This window comes from Heteronotia binoei, chromosome 3, assembly GCF_032191835.1.
Source record: "Heteronotia binoei isolate CCM8104 ecotype False Entrance Well chromosome 3, APGP_CSIRO_Hbin_v1, whole genome shotgun sequence".
In the NCBI taxonomy this organism is placed as follows: Eukaryota; Metazoa; Chordata; class Lepidosauria; order Squamata; family Gekkonidae; genus Heteronotia; species Heteronotia binoei.
Window position 1 is genome coordinate 160975809 of NC_083225.1, and position 18331 is coordinate 160994139.

Below are 18331 nucleotides of genomic sequence, written 5' to 3' on the forward strand. Positions count from 1 at the left end.
ACGGCTCCCCTGGAACAACCCTTTAAACATCTCCTGTTACTTTTTTATTTTATTTTAGGTGAACACATTTCTTTGACAGGTTTCTGAACGGAGACTGCTGTTTTCTTTTTAATGGGAAGGTCACGTTTTGAAGGGAAAGCGCCCTCCCCCCCCGCCCTTATACCATAGTCTGCCCCCCTCCGCAGTTTCCTCGCGGTCTGCCAAGCGGTGGTCACTCTGGAGGGGCTGGGAGGCAGGGTTTCCGGGGGAGGGAAGGGCCTGGCCTGAAAGTCCTGCGGAGGGGAGCGGGTCGGGGCGCTTCTTCACCGCGCCTCGGGCGGGCACCTGGCCGAGGGCTGGGGGGAGGCGGCGGGGCTGGGGGGCAGCAGCTCCAGGGCGCCTCCCAGAGTCCCCGCCGGCCGCTCCTCGGCAGCCTCCTCTTGGCCCGAAGACAGTTCCCCCGAGGAGACCACGCAGTCCTGCTCGGGCTCCTGGCCGCTCCCTCCGCCGCCACCTGCAGCACCTCCGCCGCCGCCCCGCTTCTTGTCCTCCTCCTTCTTCCACTTCATGCGGCGGTTCTGGAACCAGATCTTGATGTGGCGCTCCGTCAAGTTCAGCATGACGGCCAGCTCCACCCGCCGCGGCCGGGAGATGTACTTGTTGAAGAGGAACTCCTTCTCCAGCTCCAGCAGCTGCGCTCGCGTGTAGGCCGTCCGCGTCCGCTTGTTCTCCTCCGGCTCCACCACGAAGGAGCCACCTGCCCGGAGGAAGGAACCAGCCAGAGTTAGAGAGGAGGAGGAGGAGGAGCCCCAGAGACTGGAGCACTTCCGAGCCCTCCTGCGGACTGGGATTAGAAGGGGAGTCTTGCCGGCCCCTACCCTACCCGGGAGGATGAGGGTTTCTCCCTTGGCAGAGAGACGTCGAGCAGCCTGCCCCAAAAGCTTAACTGAACTTAGAAGTGGAAGGCACAGTTTCAGCACAACCCCTTCGGAAGTTCAGTGTAGATTAAAAGGGGATCAAAAATCCTACCCTGGTTTCTTAAAAGAAAAACACAATGGGGGAGGGGATTCATGATAAACAAATCCTAAAACTGTTCCGTTGTAAACAGTAGATTAATCCAACTGGGAGCGCCTTAATTGAATGGAGATAAATCGGCCTATTGCCGATTCGAGCGTTTCTGAGCAAAAGTCGCCGCTCCCTCATTATAATGTATAACTTCGTAAAATAAGTGGGTTGCAGATCAAATCATGCTTGAAGTCTCCCTAGAAGCTAGAACGGCCAAACTGAGGCTATGGTACTTTGGTCACAATATGGGAAGGAAAGAGCCACTGGGGAGAAACAAGAGGAAAACACAAAAGGAATGAATTGACTCACAGTGCAATCTGAAAGGCAGTGCAACCCAGTCTAAACCCATTCACTTCAATGGTTTTAGGGAGGGGTAAGTCTCCTTAGGATCCAGGTGGGCAGCCGGGTTGCTTTAAAGCAACAGAACAAAGCTGGAGTCCAGTGGCACCTTTAAGACCAACCAAAGTTTATTCAGAATGTAAGCTTTCCTGTGCACGCTCACATTCTGAATAAAACTTCGTTGGTCTTAAAGGTGCCACTGGACTCGAACTTTGATCCTTAGGATCATCTGTCAATCATGGAAGCCAAGGCCTTCATTTTGCAAGACCTCAGCAAGTGTGTTAAGGACAAGTCTTTTCGGCAGACCTTTAATCCTGGTTCAGCCCTGTGCTCAGACTTACTTTCTACGCTAGAATCATAAACTCATAGAGTTGGTTTCTATGATTCCATGATTCTAGTGTAGAATGTCAGTTTGGGGACAGGGCTGAACCAAGAGTAAAGGTCAAGTGCAGAACTGGCATTCATTCATAGGGTCCCTAAAGTCTGAAGCGACTTAAAGGCACTTAGCGCACATACACACTTTTCCCATTGCAGTAATATCAACAACCAGAAACAAAGTACTGAAAGAAAATAAGCCCCTCCCTTTCACTTGGTGTCTTTCCAAACAAGGTTCGATCCCACCCCCACCGACAGGCAAAGTAAACCCGGGAAATCAACAGCGCAATAATCGCTGGCAGAGTTGCGCCCTTCCAAGCCCGTCAACTTCAAGGGACACAGCCATTGTTGGTCACCCAAGGAGGCCCACACAGAACCGCTCCGGAGTTCAGACTGGGCGAGAGTTCAGCTGCATTTTGAAAATCAAAACCTACCTTTCAAGGCGGAATGTTGGGATTCACAAGTCTGCAACACTTCAGTAATTATAGAGTTAATCCTGTTGTTATTGTTAGTCAACAGGAAGTTACATGTGTTTACTGTAACCTATCTGTTAGCTAGAGAGAAAGCCCGCGAAAGTCTGTAGGAGGTCTTAGTTAAATGACCAGTAATTAAGTGTTGTGACTGGAAATCAATGTATTGCCTATTCTGCATTTTATGGCATCTCTTCCTCCCTTTGTCTATGTTTGGAGAAGAGACGTCATTCCTAGCTTTGTTCTCAAACTGTAAACATGTAGAAGTTAGTGTCGGTTATTTTCTTCCCAGTTTTACCCTTCCCTTATAGTTTTAAGTAAACCAGTCATATTCCTTTAAACACGCACATGATCTCTGTGTATTCTCTGCTGTGCTACTCATTTCTAACTCTGCTAAATAATATTATTCTTTAAGAATACCCTACACGGAAACTGTTCAGGAAACAGCGCTGACCTGATGGAATAGACCATTGACCTGCCCAGTGTGGTTGCTTAAGCATTACGTCCTCTGATGGCCTGCAGAGAGTCGCCGGCCTGCAAATAGCATCGCCTTGCCAGTTAGTGGCCATCATCCGTCCCCCCCAATAGTGGAAACTACGATTTATTCCAATCATCACAATGTGATGCGCTTATTATCTGGACAAATAGTCGCAAATATTTGACAGGTAGACGGTGTTCTGCTTTTCAAGATCTAGCCAAGTCCTTGGGGGTTGCAGATATTTTGTTATTATTGAACTTATTTACCTTGCCATTTCTTTTTCCCTAGTCTATTCAGCTCCCGGATGTTCAGGTCCGAGGAAGGGCGCATAGGACTGCAGCCTGAGAAATGCTGGGCTGTGCCCTTGTTCTTGAAGTTACAGCTATACACAGAAACTAAGACAGGCGCGCCGGGAAGGGAGCTCTGCTAAACAGACCTTGTTGCCTTCGATCCTAACTAGGAGCATCCGGTGAAAAGCAGGGGTAGGATACTGCTCATGTCAGCCACTTGGAGCCTCGTTGGTTTCGGTGGGAAACTTTAAGCTGACTCAGGTCTCTGTCGCTGAAACGAATCCCGCCTACCCCAAGCATTTAACCTTGAACGGATCGTGTCCCAACAAGTTTGGCTTAACTTGTTTAGGAATCCAACTGACAGCATGCAAGAAGAGGCGATGGAAGCAAGCCATACAATACCGACATGCAAGCCATACAATACCGACATGCAAGCCATACAATACCGACATGTACTCCCCAACAAAACGAACCACGCTCATCAGGGCCTTTTTAGTAGAAAAACCTCAGCAGGAACTCATTTGCATATTAGGTCACACCCCAGACATCACCATTGTTTTACACAGGGCTTTGTAGAAAAAGCCCAACAGGGACTCATTTGCATATTAGGACACACCCCTTGGTGCCAAGTCAGCCGGAACTGCGTTCCTATGCGTCCCTGCTTTAAAAAGCCCTGGCCCTCAAAAACACTAACTTGGGGGGGGGGCGACTTCTGACCGGAGTGTTGCCTTTCCATTCAGTTCTATTGAACCCACTCGGTTTCCAAAACAAAAGGACTTCGTGGAAGTCCACACCCTTCCCATCAATAAACCCAAGAAAACTTCTACACAATTTTGGGGCCCACTGCTGAAGACAAACCGGATCAACTTAACAGACTACAGCTGGCTCCAAGGGAAATCTCCTCTGGCCACTTTCCCTGTAGCCAGGTCGATGGGATTACTTACCTGGTAAGAAGGAGCTCGAATTTCCATAAACATATGAGGGCATCTTTAAAAGTAGCATTAAGATGGCCCCCGCTGCACTTGGTAGAAGAGGCGGAAAGGTACAGCGAAGCGGCTCTTCTCCAGCGGTGCCCTCAGCCCAGGCCAAACAAAAAAAGGCTCCGGCCAGACCACCTCCACTTGCACCTGCTGGAATGGCCTTGGGTCAGCCATAGCTCTGGCAGAGGTTGTCCTTGAAAGGGCAGCTGCTGTGAGAGCCTTCTCCAGCCCCACCCACCTCACAGGGTGTCTGTTGTGGGGGAGGAAGGTAAAGGAGATTGTGAGCCGCTCTGAGACTCTCAGAGAGTGGAGGACGGGATATAAATCCAATATCTTCTTCATCTTCTTCTTCTTTCTGGAAACCGAAAAGCATCTGGGGCCTGAAACTTTACCACTTCTTCAAAAGTCGACTGGTTTTGACCTTGCGGCGTTTTTCCGTTCTAGCCAACGTAACACATTGGAGGGTTTTTAGTTCTGGCTTCATTGCAGCAGGAGTTTTGCCAGGGGAAACTTCCCCTCGGGTCAGGTGAAGAGGGACAGTTAGTAGCAGGTTGGAACTGGCGGGGGGCTTCCTTTCGCTCCCCAGGGACTGACTGCTGTGCGGGGAAGGGAGGAAAAAGACCAGCGAGGCTTGTGCTTTGGCAGGACCGCTGCTGGGGAGAGGCTCTTGTGGGCTTGGTGGAACCCGGGCACTCCCGCCGCCGCCACAATGGCTTGGTGACCGGCCGTTTACGATTGCAGAAAATCTGTAAATCTGTTTCAACAGGACCGAAACCGAAAGGATCCGTAGAGGCAGCAGCTCCCCCCACCCCCACATCTGAAGAGGAGCTCTGGGGAGGCGCCGAAGAAGAGCCAGCCGCTTCTGGCTGGCCGCGGGTCTCGAACCAGAGGCTCCCCAGACCACCTTCCCGCTTCTGGCGACTGCACGCTGCTTTGGCCAGGGGGTTCTCGAAATCTATTGGCGAAGCGCCCTCCTCTGCACATTTTGGAAGGCAGACAAAAGGCGAGCTTATTGAACACTCCCCCCCCCCCCAGCCCCGCGCCTCTTTCTGAATGAAAAGAAGCCTTTGGCGGCTGCAAATAGGAGCAGGGGGCAGCGGTTCCTTTCCAGCAGGGCGGGAAAAGATGCCCATCTCAGGTAAACCAGACCTTGTTAGGGATCGCCGGACTTCACGCCGGGATCCTGGCTCTGGAGAACAACCTGGGCTACTGCTTATCCGAAGGACATCCCTAGAGCCATTTGGTTTCGAGTCTCTGGATACGGGATTCTGTTTCGAGGGGAGAATTGCTTCGTGAGGCAGGCACTGGGGCAGCTGGGAAAGGGTCGCTCTTCCACTTTCACTGAGACCAGAACTGCGGAGCCGAGGAGCCACACCGACAGGATAGTCATTAGAAACCCACCGCTTCCCTTTTTTGAATACGGGACTGGCAACAAGTACCGGTATTCGGGGATCGGCGCAGGCGCTCTATCCCATGAGTGTGAAGCGCAGAGACCACGAAGAAGTGCAGTCTCCGAAGGACTGGCGGGTCTAAACTGGATGATGCGATCGGAGTCGAGCATTTTTGCAACCCGACTTTCCATGTTCCAGGGGGCTTCTAGGCAAGAGAGATTCAGAGGTGGTTTGCCGCTGCTGGCTCTCTGCAGCGTCAGCGACCGTTTCCCATCCAAATACTGACCAGAATCGACTCTGCTTCGTTTCTAAGATATGGGTTATCCAGATCAAGGCTTCCTCCCGTGTGAAGGTGCAGGAGTTCATACTATGTTTCAAGGGTGGGCATCCTTAATCTGGGAATAAACTTCCTTTCCCGATTTGTACTGAATCGCGCTCTGAATTGAGTTCCACCGAAATCCACCAGAAATAAGCACGTTTTACCTTTGGTAGCATCCGGCTCATTAAGGTCGAGTGCAACAAAACATCACCTGTAAAATTTCCCAGTAAGATTTTCCCATCATATACCCATCAGAAGAACTGAGCTCTGACTCCGGAAAGCTCATACTGAAATTTTAAAGAAAATATTATTTTGCTAGGACAGATTAACTCGGCTATCACTTTACAATAATTATGTTGGAGACGTTTTTCTATATACATACACAGGGAAAGGGTTGTGTGTTTGTGTGTGTGTGTGTGTGTGTGTTGGATTTTCCCCTTGGGTCTTAATGAGAAAGGCGGGCTATACATACACATGTAGACATGTATGTATAGTCCGCCTTTCTCGTTAAGAACCAAGGCAGACAACCAATAAACAATACAATAGATTGCAGGAATTGGAAAACTATCAGAAATCTGATACTGTAACTGAAACCAAGCTGAGATTAAGCGTAAGCATTAACACGAAACGCTAAAAACGGCGCAGGGCTATCACAGTAGAATCAGACACAGCAACAGACAGAATGGACTAAAACCTTCAGGTGGGTACTTGTGTTGGTCTGTCCCAGAAGACCAAGATACAGATCTTCAAAGCTATTTAAGGATCAACAAGATTCCCAGAGCTCTGGAGACTCAAAGCTCCCTTTGGTCAAATAACTGACCTCTGTCCAAAGTTTATACCCTGGAAACCTTGGTTCTCTGCAAGGCACCACTGAGCTCAAATCTTGCTCTTCTGCGTATCGGACTGCCAAAGGTACTGTTGCAGTTATTATTAATTATGACATGTATCCCTCAAGGAGGCCAGGACAGGCAAGCTCGTCGGATCTAGAAAGAAACCCCAGCAGGTTGTGTTTCCTTCCCTTCTTAGGCAGCCTCTTGACGAGGCAAAGCAAGGAGAAGGCACAGCAGAGACGGCGCGGTCTCTTCTCCCTCTTGCCGGCTCCGGGCAGCGAGAGTCGAATCTGGTTTCTCCTTCGAAAGGATGTGCCTGAGCGTCGCACCTGCCCAGAATGGGCGGAAGGGCTTCGAGAGATACCGGACTGCTGCTGCTGGACAAGATCGTCGCTCGGACTGGGCTTCTTGTTCCGGCTTCTGTGGTGGCCTCATCCGCCTCTTAGCGTTCGGGTATGTCTTAAAGTCAGCCTCTCTCGGGCCTTACTGGAGCAGACGCGAAATGGACAAGAAGCCCCAGCGATCCTTTCTTGTGTCAGAAGGTATTTTACCAGCCACCGCTAAACCCAGTTTCCTCGGTGAGATCTACTCCCGTCCCGGCAATCTTTCCACGACCCCGTTGTATTGGATGCCCAAAGGGCTGGCCCTGGAGGCGGTTGGCACAGTAAAAAAAAAAAAAAAAAGTCGTACCTCTTTGCCCTGATGGGGGAATGCTCAGAAATGCTTTGATTGACCACGATTACGTAACCGCTGAGCCTATAAATCAATGTTGAGTGGCTGGGGGTGTGTTTGTTAATTTATTGCATTTGGATATAAATCACATTGGGTTTTAGGAACATTTCCTATCAGGTCAGTCCATAGAGAACAGGGTCCTAGCCCGGATTGGCCTGAAAGAAATGGACGTCATCTGCTTCCCCACCATAATCCCACGTGTTCGTTTACACCCCACCTTTTCTCCAGCGGGGACCCAACGTTCTTCTGCCCTCCGTATTTTTCCTCCCAGCAACGCTGGGGGGTAAAGTGAAACTCCGAGTGTGTCATATGGGCTGTCCAGGGTTTTACAAAAGTCAGCAACAAACTGATCAGGGCTAAACCCTGATTCCATTTGGCCCAACTCTGGACCTTGAGCTGGCTTTCCCTTGCTGGCCTTAAGTTTGTACCTCAGCTGTCGCACAATGGAACTGCGGCACGTGCAGAACAATCCTACAAAGGTCTCCTCGGGAACAATACTCCTGAAAGGAGAAGTGCAGAAGCACGTCAGCCGTAAAAGACTTGAACATGTAAAGGTTGGGTTGGAACTGTGAACGGCTGGAGAATTAAATTTCCCTGACATTTTGTTTGAACACTGGGTACACTGCGGATGAATTTTTCTAACTGCCATTTACCCTTATCTGGATCAATGTATTTGCTAAGGAGGGTGGTTTGTAAATGCAGCCTGATTTTAAATGCGTGTGTTGTCTTTATTCTTATTGCGAGGCTCAGAGCATGCAGAAGATCAGTCTCTGGCTGTCATCCTCGGCTAAAAGGGTCAGGGAAGGGAAAGATTTCCAGGTGGAGAGACTCTCGCACCACGAGTAGACCACGCTGGCCTTGATCGACCAGTGCTGGTCTGAGTCGGTATGAGGCAGCTTCACTCATCCAGGTAGGTTTCTCCCACGAAATGAATGTTTTATCCTGTGCATACTCTGTTCTAAATCGTTTTTGTTCTGCTTTATGGCTAAAACATGCTGAAGTGAATGGGCTTTGTACATCCTTCATCTCTACGTCATGTACGCGTCTGCATTGTCAATAAAACGGATGTTACCATTTTATGTGGCAATTGTGTGCGCTGTGGACACACTGCTCGTGTTTCTTGGATTAAGCATGTAAAGGGTGAGAAATAGTACCTTAGCCTAAGCAAACACGCCCGGAAGTCTGAATTTGGCTTCACTGGTGCATGGAAAAGAAAAACAAAGAGGGGGGGGGCGGGGAAAGCTTAACCCAAAAACTGGAATGAAGAACCTGAAAGGTTAATATACGGTAAAGGCCAAAAAGTAAAAACAGGTAAAGTAAAATCATACCCCAAAATACATGTATTTATTACAGAAAGTTAAAAACATCATTAGCCTCCTTACTTAGTAAAATCACACACCAGTATGGGAAACCCACTTGTGCGGCGGGGCATAAATCCAAAAAGTTTATCTCATTACATATACTAAACCCATCTTCCACTATATTTTAATGTATTTTTCTTCTAATGGCAAACTATATGTATGTTGCATGTTAAAAGGTAAATTATTTGGATGGGGAAAACTTCTGAGAAAGAAATGCCCTCTTTATGGCCCGGGCTTATAATAGAGTGATAAACAGACATTCGCGCAATTTGACATGTTACTGTTTTATTGGTTTCTCATGCTCATGTTACCCAGAGCAAAGGTTTGCTCAATCTGTTAATTATACTATTACACCTTCCCCAAAACTTTAGCCTGTATAGCCGACCTATTGAAGGAAGAAAATACGTTTGCTTCAGGATTCGCTAACCGATACCAATTAATGGCAGATTTGTGAGGTGCTGCAGACATCTCTTAGGAAAGGAATACAAATCAAAATCAGTGGTAGTTACGAGTTATTCGTGCTCAACTCTTCCCAGTGCTATGGCTAGTGGTGTGAAATAGCTCTTCTACTACATGTTATTGGAGAAAAAATAATGGGTTATTAACTGATAGTAACTGATCTTGTAAAACTGATTGGATCTTAAATTTGTACCTTTTTGCATTCTAAACCACTGCCTACCAGCTTTATGTAGCTCTACTCACTGTACCTGATTCCTCGTCTGATGAAGTGTGCTTACAGCACATGAAATCTTATATTCTGAATAAAATTTTGTTGGTCTTAAAGGCGCACTTGACTCCTACTTTGTTACACTAAGATGGCTCATGCTGCTGGTTTACTACAGCTGAGCCAGATCTCTGACTCCAATACAAGATCATGGGGTGTGGGATTACAAGCTCATGCAAGCAGACTGCTGAAGTAAAGCCGGGCCATTAATAAATTCTAGGAACTGACGCTCCAGTTGGGCGGTAGCTTCATGTCCTACGTACAACACACAGCATTGAGGGAGGCACATATGTCAGTTATCCCCTACATATATTTCCTGTGGGAAATCCTCCTGTAACGGATCTGTATCGATGACAAATATGATTGTTGTGGAAAGGACCTTTCTGTATTCACCTAATTCGGTAATGGAATATTTCTACCCAGACGTTTTCTTGGAATCCGCGCGATGAATTTCAGTGCAACCAACTTCGCATGTTGGAAAAGCCGCTGTTTTCAGCAGCACGTTTCTGCCTGTAGCCAATAATACATCACAGCACTTACAGATCTGCATGCAGAACTGCATGGACGTATTTAGACATGCTGTTCGTTTTCTTCATTTATACCTGGCATTTCTCCCCAACCGGGACCCCAAGCGGCTCACGTGGTTCTCCTTTCCTCTGTTTCATCCACACCGCAGCCCTGTGAGGTAGGTGAGGCTGAGTGGGGTGGGACTGGTCACCCAGCAAGGGGGCGTGCACAGCGGAGTGGGTTTCCCAGATGCTAGTCCTTCACTCTAACCACTGCGTCAACCTCGCTCTGAAAATGCCAAACGTTTTTTACAAAACTCAGAGTGTATGGAGGCCCAGCCAGGCGAGTCAGGTCTGAGAAGCTAAGCAAAGTCGCCACTGGTTTCTATTTGGATGGGAGACAGGCCACCAGTGTTTTTTAGCCCCCGGCTCACACATTTTTGTCTCGGCTCAGGAAGGATGGGCCCAGAGCAAACTAATTTATGCAGTAGCCAAATCGCTCGGTCTAATGCCAGCAGCTCACGAATCAGAATTGCTGCTCACAAGACCCTGCAGCTTAGACGGAGTCTTGGAGACCGCCAGGGGACACCAGGGTCGCTACGCAGACGCTTCGAATCGATAGCCAAAGAAAGTTATTTGGAGCCCGGATCTAGATGGCCCAGGCTGATCAGATGAGATCTTTGAAGCGAAGCAGGGTCGGCCCTGGTGGGAGACCCCCAAGGAATACCAGGGTCAGTATGCAGAGGCCAACAAACCACCTCTGAATGTCTCTTGCCTTGAAAACGCGACGGGTGGCCAGAGGTCGGCTGCGACTTGGGGGCACTTTCCCCTCCTCCACCACTACCACCCTTGGGAACCTCAACTGGGTTACCTTTTCCTCCTCTGTACGCAGTTCCCCCTCCCCACCCAGTGTAAAGTTTTTATCCCAGCCATACTGACCACTTTCCCTGGACGGCAGCAGAGGCTCTGTAATGGCGAGCTCTGGCCCCCGAGATGAATGGCTTGGATGGTCCGCGCGTTCTCCCTGCCACACCCCTAGCGGTGGGATCACCGGCCTTCTGCGAGTTACTTTCACTTCGCCAGGCGCAGGAGCGTCACAAACAGGTTCTATACAGTTATGGAAATCAAATTCTAGCTAAAAGCCACACAATAATATTTTCAAAGAGCTGAAATTCAAAAGTAAGTATATTCTCTTAGAAGTAAACACTATTGAGTTCAGTTGGACTGATTTCTTTGTTTAGGATGGTTAGGGCTGCGGCTTGGAGTGTCTTGACTGAATAATGAAATGCGCTTGACTAGTAAAGGATCAGCACCCAGCACTCTTCCGGGGGGGGGGACAGAAGGAGGGGGCACAAATCATGCTTCTGGTTTTAATTTTAATTTTAATGTTTTAATGTTTATATTGTTAATCTAAAGGTTTTATTTATTATTGTATGTTTTATAGAATGTTGTTAGCCGCCCTGAGCCTGCCAAGATGGGGGAGGGCGGGATATAAATGAAATAAATAAATAAATATTATATTTAAATATATATATATATATATATATATATATATATATATATATATATATATATATATATATATATATATATATATATATATATATATATATATATATATATATATATATATATATATATATATTTAAATGAGAGGTATATATAAATTGTTCCACCGACCTTGCATTTTATTTCAAAACCAGAGGAAAGTTAGGCACCAAAAGGAAAACCTGCAGAGAGTCTGCTGTTGAGACTCAGCTTTGTGTAGAATGTTGTGGTCTTGTGGTGAGTGTGAGATTTTAACCTTCAGATATAACCCGTCGCAGTGCAATCCTATGCACAGTTACTCCAGGCCAAGCCCACTGAAGTTATGTTTGCAGGCATCTGAGGAAGAGAGCTGTTGTTTCTCCAAAGCTTATGCATTCTTTAGTCTTAACAGACTCTTTACTATTTTGCAGCAACAGACTAGCACGGCTAACTCCTCTCGTTTACAGGTTACAAAGGCCAACGGGACTTGTTCCCCTCTGGCCAGTCTTGCGGTAGCCATCAGCTAGGAAACCTCATTAGCGACCTAGCGATACTAAAATATTATCTGATAGAAAAGACCGCCGGACAGCTACGAGATAGAAACAAGTACTGAAACCAGAGAATACAAATAAATAGGCATCAGTCAGGCATTCAAACCGTTTGTGGAAAAATATCCGACGCCGCCGAAGACCCTTTAGGGATCTTCCTTGCGCTCTCGCTTTTGTTAAAACAGTTCTTTTCGCTATTCAAATGGGGGTGGGGGGAGTCCCATTTCTGGAGGCCAGTTGGCAACAATTTTCCGGGAGGATTTTGAGGCTTTTCATCTGGCTTGCACCCCTGTTTCTCCTGCCACCACGAAGCAGCGCCATCTTATTGGTTTTAGGTACTACTGCTGTTACAGTATATTATGGTTTAAAAATCTAATAATGTTATTATGTAAATGTTTTATATCTATGTACACCGTCCTGGGCCCCGTTCCACAAGGTGAGGGCGGTTTAAAAACCAGCCAGACAAACAAACAGTCCCGTTTTGCAGAAATTATGGAAAGCGCTCAGACTAGCAAATCCAGCGCCTTGCCTCGAGTATTCAAAGCGGGAAGAGAAAGGCAGGGCCCCCATGGAGACGCCCCAGGCAAGGAAGTCTCACCGAATTCGGGGGCCTTTCCCAAAGACGCGGAGGTCAGTGGAGACCCTTCCTTGGCCCTCTTCTGCGCCCCACATGCTCTCATTCTGCTGGCGCAGGTCGGGGTGTCCCGGGGGTTGGCAGCATCCTGCCGGAGAGTGTGGGGGGAGGGGGCTTCCTCCTCCGGATTCAGCTCGGATGGATCCCGAGGAAGACGTTGCCTTTGTCCCTTCTCTCCGCCGTCGTCTCTGCTTCGACGCTGCCCGAAATTTATAAGCAGGCCCCCCTCCCCCCCCCCCCGTCCCGGCTCGCTCTTTCTGCTGTCTCTCTGAACCAAGCTGGTAGCTGCGCCCTATTTGCAGAAAGGCGTGACCTGGAGCAGGGGAGACGCTGGGCCCGATAACATTGTCCAGCCGGAGACAGACAGGGGCTCTCCCCGCCGGAGCCCTTCCTGGGCTGGAGAGAGCCTTGTGCGCCTTCGCCACGCTTGTTCCCTACGGGAGTGCCTGGCTGGAACTACTTCCAGGCACCCCAGTCTCGTCCTCCCTTGGCCTCTCCGAAGCAAGCCCCACCGAAGCCAAGTAGGCTTTTCCCCAAGGAAGTGACCTTGGGGCTTCCGCTTGACTGAGGTCTAAACTGGTTTATCAGGGAGCCAAATCTGTTTCCTGCCGGTCCATGAGCTTCAGGGTAGGTTGCCCGAATGAAGACCCGGACCGAATTAAGACCCTCTTCTTTTCATCCGCACGAAGAGAAACAGACACTCGGTGCTGTCAGCCTAGGACTTCCAGCTCGCAGACAGCCCAGGAACCAGAACCTTCTCCCCCCTTCCCACCCCGGCAGCTCTCTTCAGCTTTCTCATTCCCGCCGCTCTGAGTCAAACCACTTGGGCTGCAGAAAGCGCCTTCACATTACAGCCGGTTTCTGGCGACCCCACCGCGGAGGATTTCCAAGAGAGAGGCGTTCAGAGGTGGGTCTCCACCGCCTGCCTCCGCTGCCCCCCCGGACTTCCTTGGTGGTTCCCCATCCAAATCCTATGGGGGGGGCAGCCCTGCTTAACTTCAGGGGTCTCAGGAGATCGAGCTGGCCTGGGCCAGGCGAATCAGGACAAAACAATTTCAAATGGGAGACAATCCAGCGGATCGCCGTGGAGTCCCCCCACCGTGTTCTTGTAGCCATATTTTTATGGCCGCAGATGACAGAGCGGCAAGCCCTGCTGCAACGCAAGCCCGCCTGCCTGGAAGAATCCTTGTGGTGACATCCACTGGCAATTTGGCATCAACCAGCCCCGACCCCAGGAACCCAGCTGAGGCCCAAACAGCATAATCCAGCGTGGGGCGTAATAACTACCAGCTGCTCTGGGTGTGAAGGCGCATCTCCACCCGCAACAAAAGAGCATACAGGCTGTTGGGCCCGACGAACATGGCTGCGCGTTCAGTCGACATCTGCAGCAGCCACCACAGACCTTTTCGGGCACCCGGGTCTCCTTTGCACCCTTCCTAGGAGGACTACCCGACGCCTCAAAGCTACACCCCCCGACAGGCGCCTTGTCTTTTCTATCCCAGGATACATCAGGCGCGCTCAATGATACAGAATGCGGAGCATACCACAGCCACCGCCACTCACACTCCCACGGATCTTGAGCAGTTATTTCTGAGAGAGACAACCCAACGGAGGGGAGGACCAGCTCCACCACGGAGATGGTTAAGAGCGCGCCTAGAATCCATCCATGAGGCCCCCTCCCCGGCCCGAAGCGTCATTCTGCAGCCTGTGCGCCTTTAGCCGGGCGACCGGGGAGCAAAAGGCCGGGGGCAGCAGGGGTTAAGTCGGCTAAGGCAGAAAACACCACTGAAGCCTGTGAGCCCCTCGGCTGGGCGTCAGGCCTCCTGCAGTTCGTGGGATCTAATTCCAAGACAGGCACAGGATTGGGCTCTCCTTTCCCCTTCTTGCAGTAATACGGACAGGGGGGGATAGAAGTACATGGGTTCCCCCCCTCCCCCCGGTATGGCATTAAAAAAAAAAAAGAGGGGATCGTCTTATGCTCGCCTACAAGTTAATGAAATGTCCATTCATAAATTTAGGGTGCGCAACATTTTAAAGGGATCGTCTTACATTCGGGATCACTTTTCGGGTAAATACGGCATTCGTTTCAATCCCGTTCCGCTCAGTGGGAGAAAAGCGACCATTATTTCTAAATAAACAACTGCGGGACCAACGCGGACTTAAGCAAAAGTTCCACCGAATTTACCTACTAGACGTGTGGTGTGAGTAGGAACGGGGCTTTCGCGAGAGTAAGCAGCGACCCTTTCCCAATAAGCAGGCCCACGCCGAGCCAGTCAGTCCCGTGGCGCTCCCTCGGGCTCCTTCCTGCCAGCCTGTAGGCCTCAGGCCGGGTCCTCCGTGTAAGGCCAGAGACAAGAAGGGAACTCTTTGGTGGGCTGATTTCCCTCGGCTCCCTTTGAGGCTCTCTTGGGAAAGAGCCCTTTTCTTGCCCTGCTCCGTTTCCGCATAACTAATTCAAGGACGCAGCTTTGAGAGGCAGCAGGAAGTTAGCGGCAGTTTCTGGTTCAGATCCAGTTGCAATCCAAAGCATCCCCCCGCCCCCCAGCGCCCTGCCAGACGACACAAGGTACCTTTCCACTTACCTTCCCCACGAACGGAGAACTCTCAAATCTTTCCTTTCGTGGGAAAGGCAAGTAGGCTGAGGCGTTTCTAAAAAATGACCAGATGTTAAATCCTATTGTTCCCAGAGGTGGCGACTGACACACCAGAAGGCGGATCGGTTCTCCTCCGCCCCAACAAACCCGAGTCTTCTTTACTGCTTCGGGGAAATATCCCCCTATAATTAATCTCGAAGAAACAGGAAGGGCTGGATTTAAAACGGGGGAAATCTCTGCGGACTACAAATCTGGGGACGCCGCTCCGGGGATTGGGTGAGCGGGTGAATTATCCGGTTTTAAGGACTGCTCTGGAATACTCCTTTGTGAATTTCCTGAAGGGAGTCGACCTCGATTCTCTGCTGCCATCTTGTCAGAAGTGATGACCTGCGGGGCATCGAGTTTTTGCCTTCTCTCAGGTAGGGGGAAAGAGCAGCAGATCTGGTGTCCAAAAAGGACAAAACGGAGGAGAGGAGACTATAAGGCACTTTGGGACCCCACGGGGGAGGAAGGTGGGGTCGAAATTAAGCAAACATTTGGTTAGCTGACTTTTTAATGCTCTCGATTCTGTTCCACATTCCTTGATGGTGCTAGAGAAAATTATTAACAACAATATGGCGATGGTTATGATAATACAATTTATCTAATTAATAATAGACCCTTCTGTTTTCTCAAAAGGCCTCTGTCTACCTGGGAGATGGGGGGATTCATTTATGGCCCTCGGTTTCCTCGTTCGAGTTCCGTTCTAATTTATTTTCTTGCCATAAGACATCACACACACACACACAAGGACGGGTTGTAATTCCCCCTTCCCCTGCCCGGTCGCTTCCTATCAGCCCCATAAAGTGTTGCAGGTTGTCGGTGCAGCTAGTGGCGCAGGCAAAAGAGCTCAGAACGCGCGGATGTCTTCAAATGGCTATTTCTGTTGTTACCTGTTTCATTTTTTACTGAACTCTATTGTGCGTTGTGCGGGAATGACTTCTCTCCCACGGAACTGCTCTCTGTGGCCAGTAAAGTTGTCCGACAACTACTACTAGCCAGCAATGGCAGAGCTTCAACATCCCAAAGGGAAACTGTTTACTCCAGATTTAGCCCTGAGCTCCCGAGAGCCCTTGCAAAAAGCACTTCTCATAGGACTGCCTGCTCTCTGCCTGCGCACGGAAGCGACCTCGCTGAACAAAAACTTTGTTGGTCTTAAAGGTGCCACTGGACTCTAACTTTGGGCATGCATTTCAATGGGCCCAGGCTTGATGGGGGGGGGGCGGTTTAATGATCCTTGCCACCACCAGAGAAGTTGGAAGCCCCTCTTCCTTGCCACTCAACCGCCCAGCGTTGCCCCCCAGAAAGCAGAGCCTGGCGAGAAGCGGAGTTGTTCGGGGGGGGGGGGGGGGACAAGCAGAGAAAGAGAGGGGAAGGAGGAAGGCGTCTTACCCGTGCCAACCCACTGGCCCTTCCAGGCGTGGGACTTGGTGGATTTCATCCAAGGGAAGGGCAACGGAGCTCTGGGTTCCTCCAAAGCGCCAGGCTCCATCCCCTCTCCGAAGGGCAGAGCTTCTTGGTGCGGGTGAGGCAGCTGAGGGTGGTGGGCATGGTGAGGATGCTGGTGGTGGGGATGGAGATGGGAGAGGCCCGGGTCTTCTGTGATGGGGGGCACCTCGTAGGGGGAGATGTCCGGCGGGCTGCCTTGTTCCAGGCCCGCCAAAGCACTGGGGTAGGGAGGCTCCGGCTGCTGCCTGCCCATGTAGAGGCAGGCGGGAGGGCTCTGGCTGTAATCCTGTGGCTGGGATCTCTGGAAGGCGCAGGGCTCCTTGAAGAGCTGGCTAGAGGCGTAATACTGCTCGTCGGTATTCATGGCGCGTCCGAGCAAGGCGCGCAGTCGGCGCAGGCTGGGCGATGCCTTTCTTTGACAGGTCCACTTCACCTGCCCCAACTTGCCGATGGACCCGAGGACCAGGACATCTCCGGGGAGCCCTCGGATTGGCTCTCCGCCCGCCCACGTGAGTCGCTCTCGCCTCTCCATTGGGCGATGCTTTTCCAATGAGAAGAAACTCTTGGTCACCTTTGGGTCCCGCGGTGTCCTTTCGCTTTCTTCCACCATCCCCTCCGAGCCGTCTCGCTGCCCTCCCTCCAATCAGGCCTTCGCACTGAGCGCGCCCGTGTCACGTGGGGACAGCAGGGCTGGAGCGGGAGCGCCTCTGAGCAGGTGCAAAGTACTCGGTTGACATCCTCGCGGATAAGCTGCTGTAGATCCATCAGGTGGAGCTTCCGGCCGAAGGGTGGGGCTCCCAAGCAGGACTGAGCCGCAGTACTCTGGAACTGGGTGCCGAACTACTTCTTGACAAGTCGACTCACAAACCTCTGCGGAGCCTTACTCCTGGTTTTTTGTTCTTTAACTTGGTGCTAGTTTTCAAGGGGCGAAGTTCTCTAGGCAGCGCCTGAGGATTAGGGTTGAGGAGCTGCAAATGTATCGGAATAGCGCTCACACGACCAGGTTTTCCAGGATGGCAGATGTGGCGGCGGGGAGCCCGTTAGCTTGGGAATCTCCGTTTACAGCTCACATCCCATAGAAGTGGACTGTGGGGCCGGGCTCCAACTCGCGACTCAGCCATGAAGCCCCGCTGGTGAGGAAGAGTTAACCTCTGTCCCTGCCTGGGCCCGACCTACCAAGAAGGGCTGTTGTGGGAGCACAAGATAGAGAAGAGGAAAGAACCATGTAAACTGTCCTGAGCTCCTCCAAGGCAGGATGGGATAAAAACTCAGGGGAATTGAGAAACAAACACCTCCTGATCAATGTTCCCTCTAAACTGTAGGGTCTTGTGAGCAAAAATTCTACTTTGTGAGCTGCTGACACTAAAGTTGTGAGCGAGCTATTTGGCAACTGCATAAACTAGTTTGTTCTGATGCCATCCTTCCTGAGCTGAGACAAAAATGTGTGAGCTGGAGGCTAAAAAACTGTGAGCTAGCTCACACTAACTCAGCTTAGAGGGAACACTGCTCCTGATGGTGTGGGGCCTGAAATACAGTTGGGCTTCCTGGATGCCTTTGCCTGCAAGTCAATACACCCAGGCCTTCTTCCCGCCGGAATCCAGTGAAGCCCCCTTCCAAGGACGTTTGGGAAGGGGTGGAGGGAGCCGAGCAGCCCCTCGGGCCGGCCGGGGCTCAGAACCGGGCAGGTGGCGGCGGGGCTCA

At 50.5% G+C, this 18331-nt stretch overlaps 1 protein-coding gene across 1 annotated transcript; it reads right to left on the reverse strand.

The window, feature by feature from the left end:
* Nucleotides 1-302: 302 nt before the first annotated feature.
* PDX1 (pancreatic and duodenal homeobox 1) lies at nucleotides 303-16998 on the reverse strand. The gene is made up of 2 exons (XM_060235173.1): nucleotides 16574-16998; nucleotides 303-736 (listed from the first exon to the last, which is right to left on the reverse strand). The coding sequence occupies exons 1-2, from the start codon at nucleotides 16992-16994 to the stop codon at nucleotides 303-305; spliced, it is 855 nt and encodes a 284-aa protein (XP_060091156.1). The 5' UTR covers nucleotides 16995-16998.
* Nucleotides 16999-18331: the final 1333 nt, after the last annotated feature.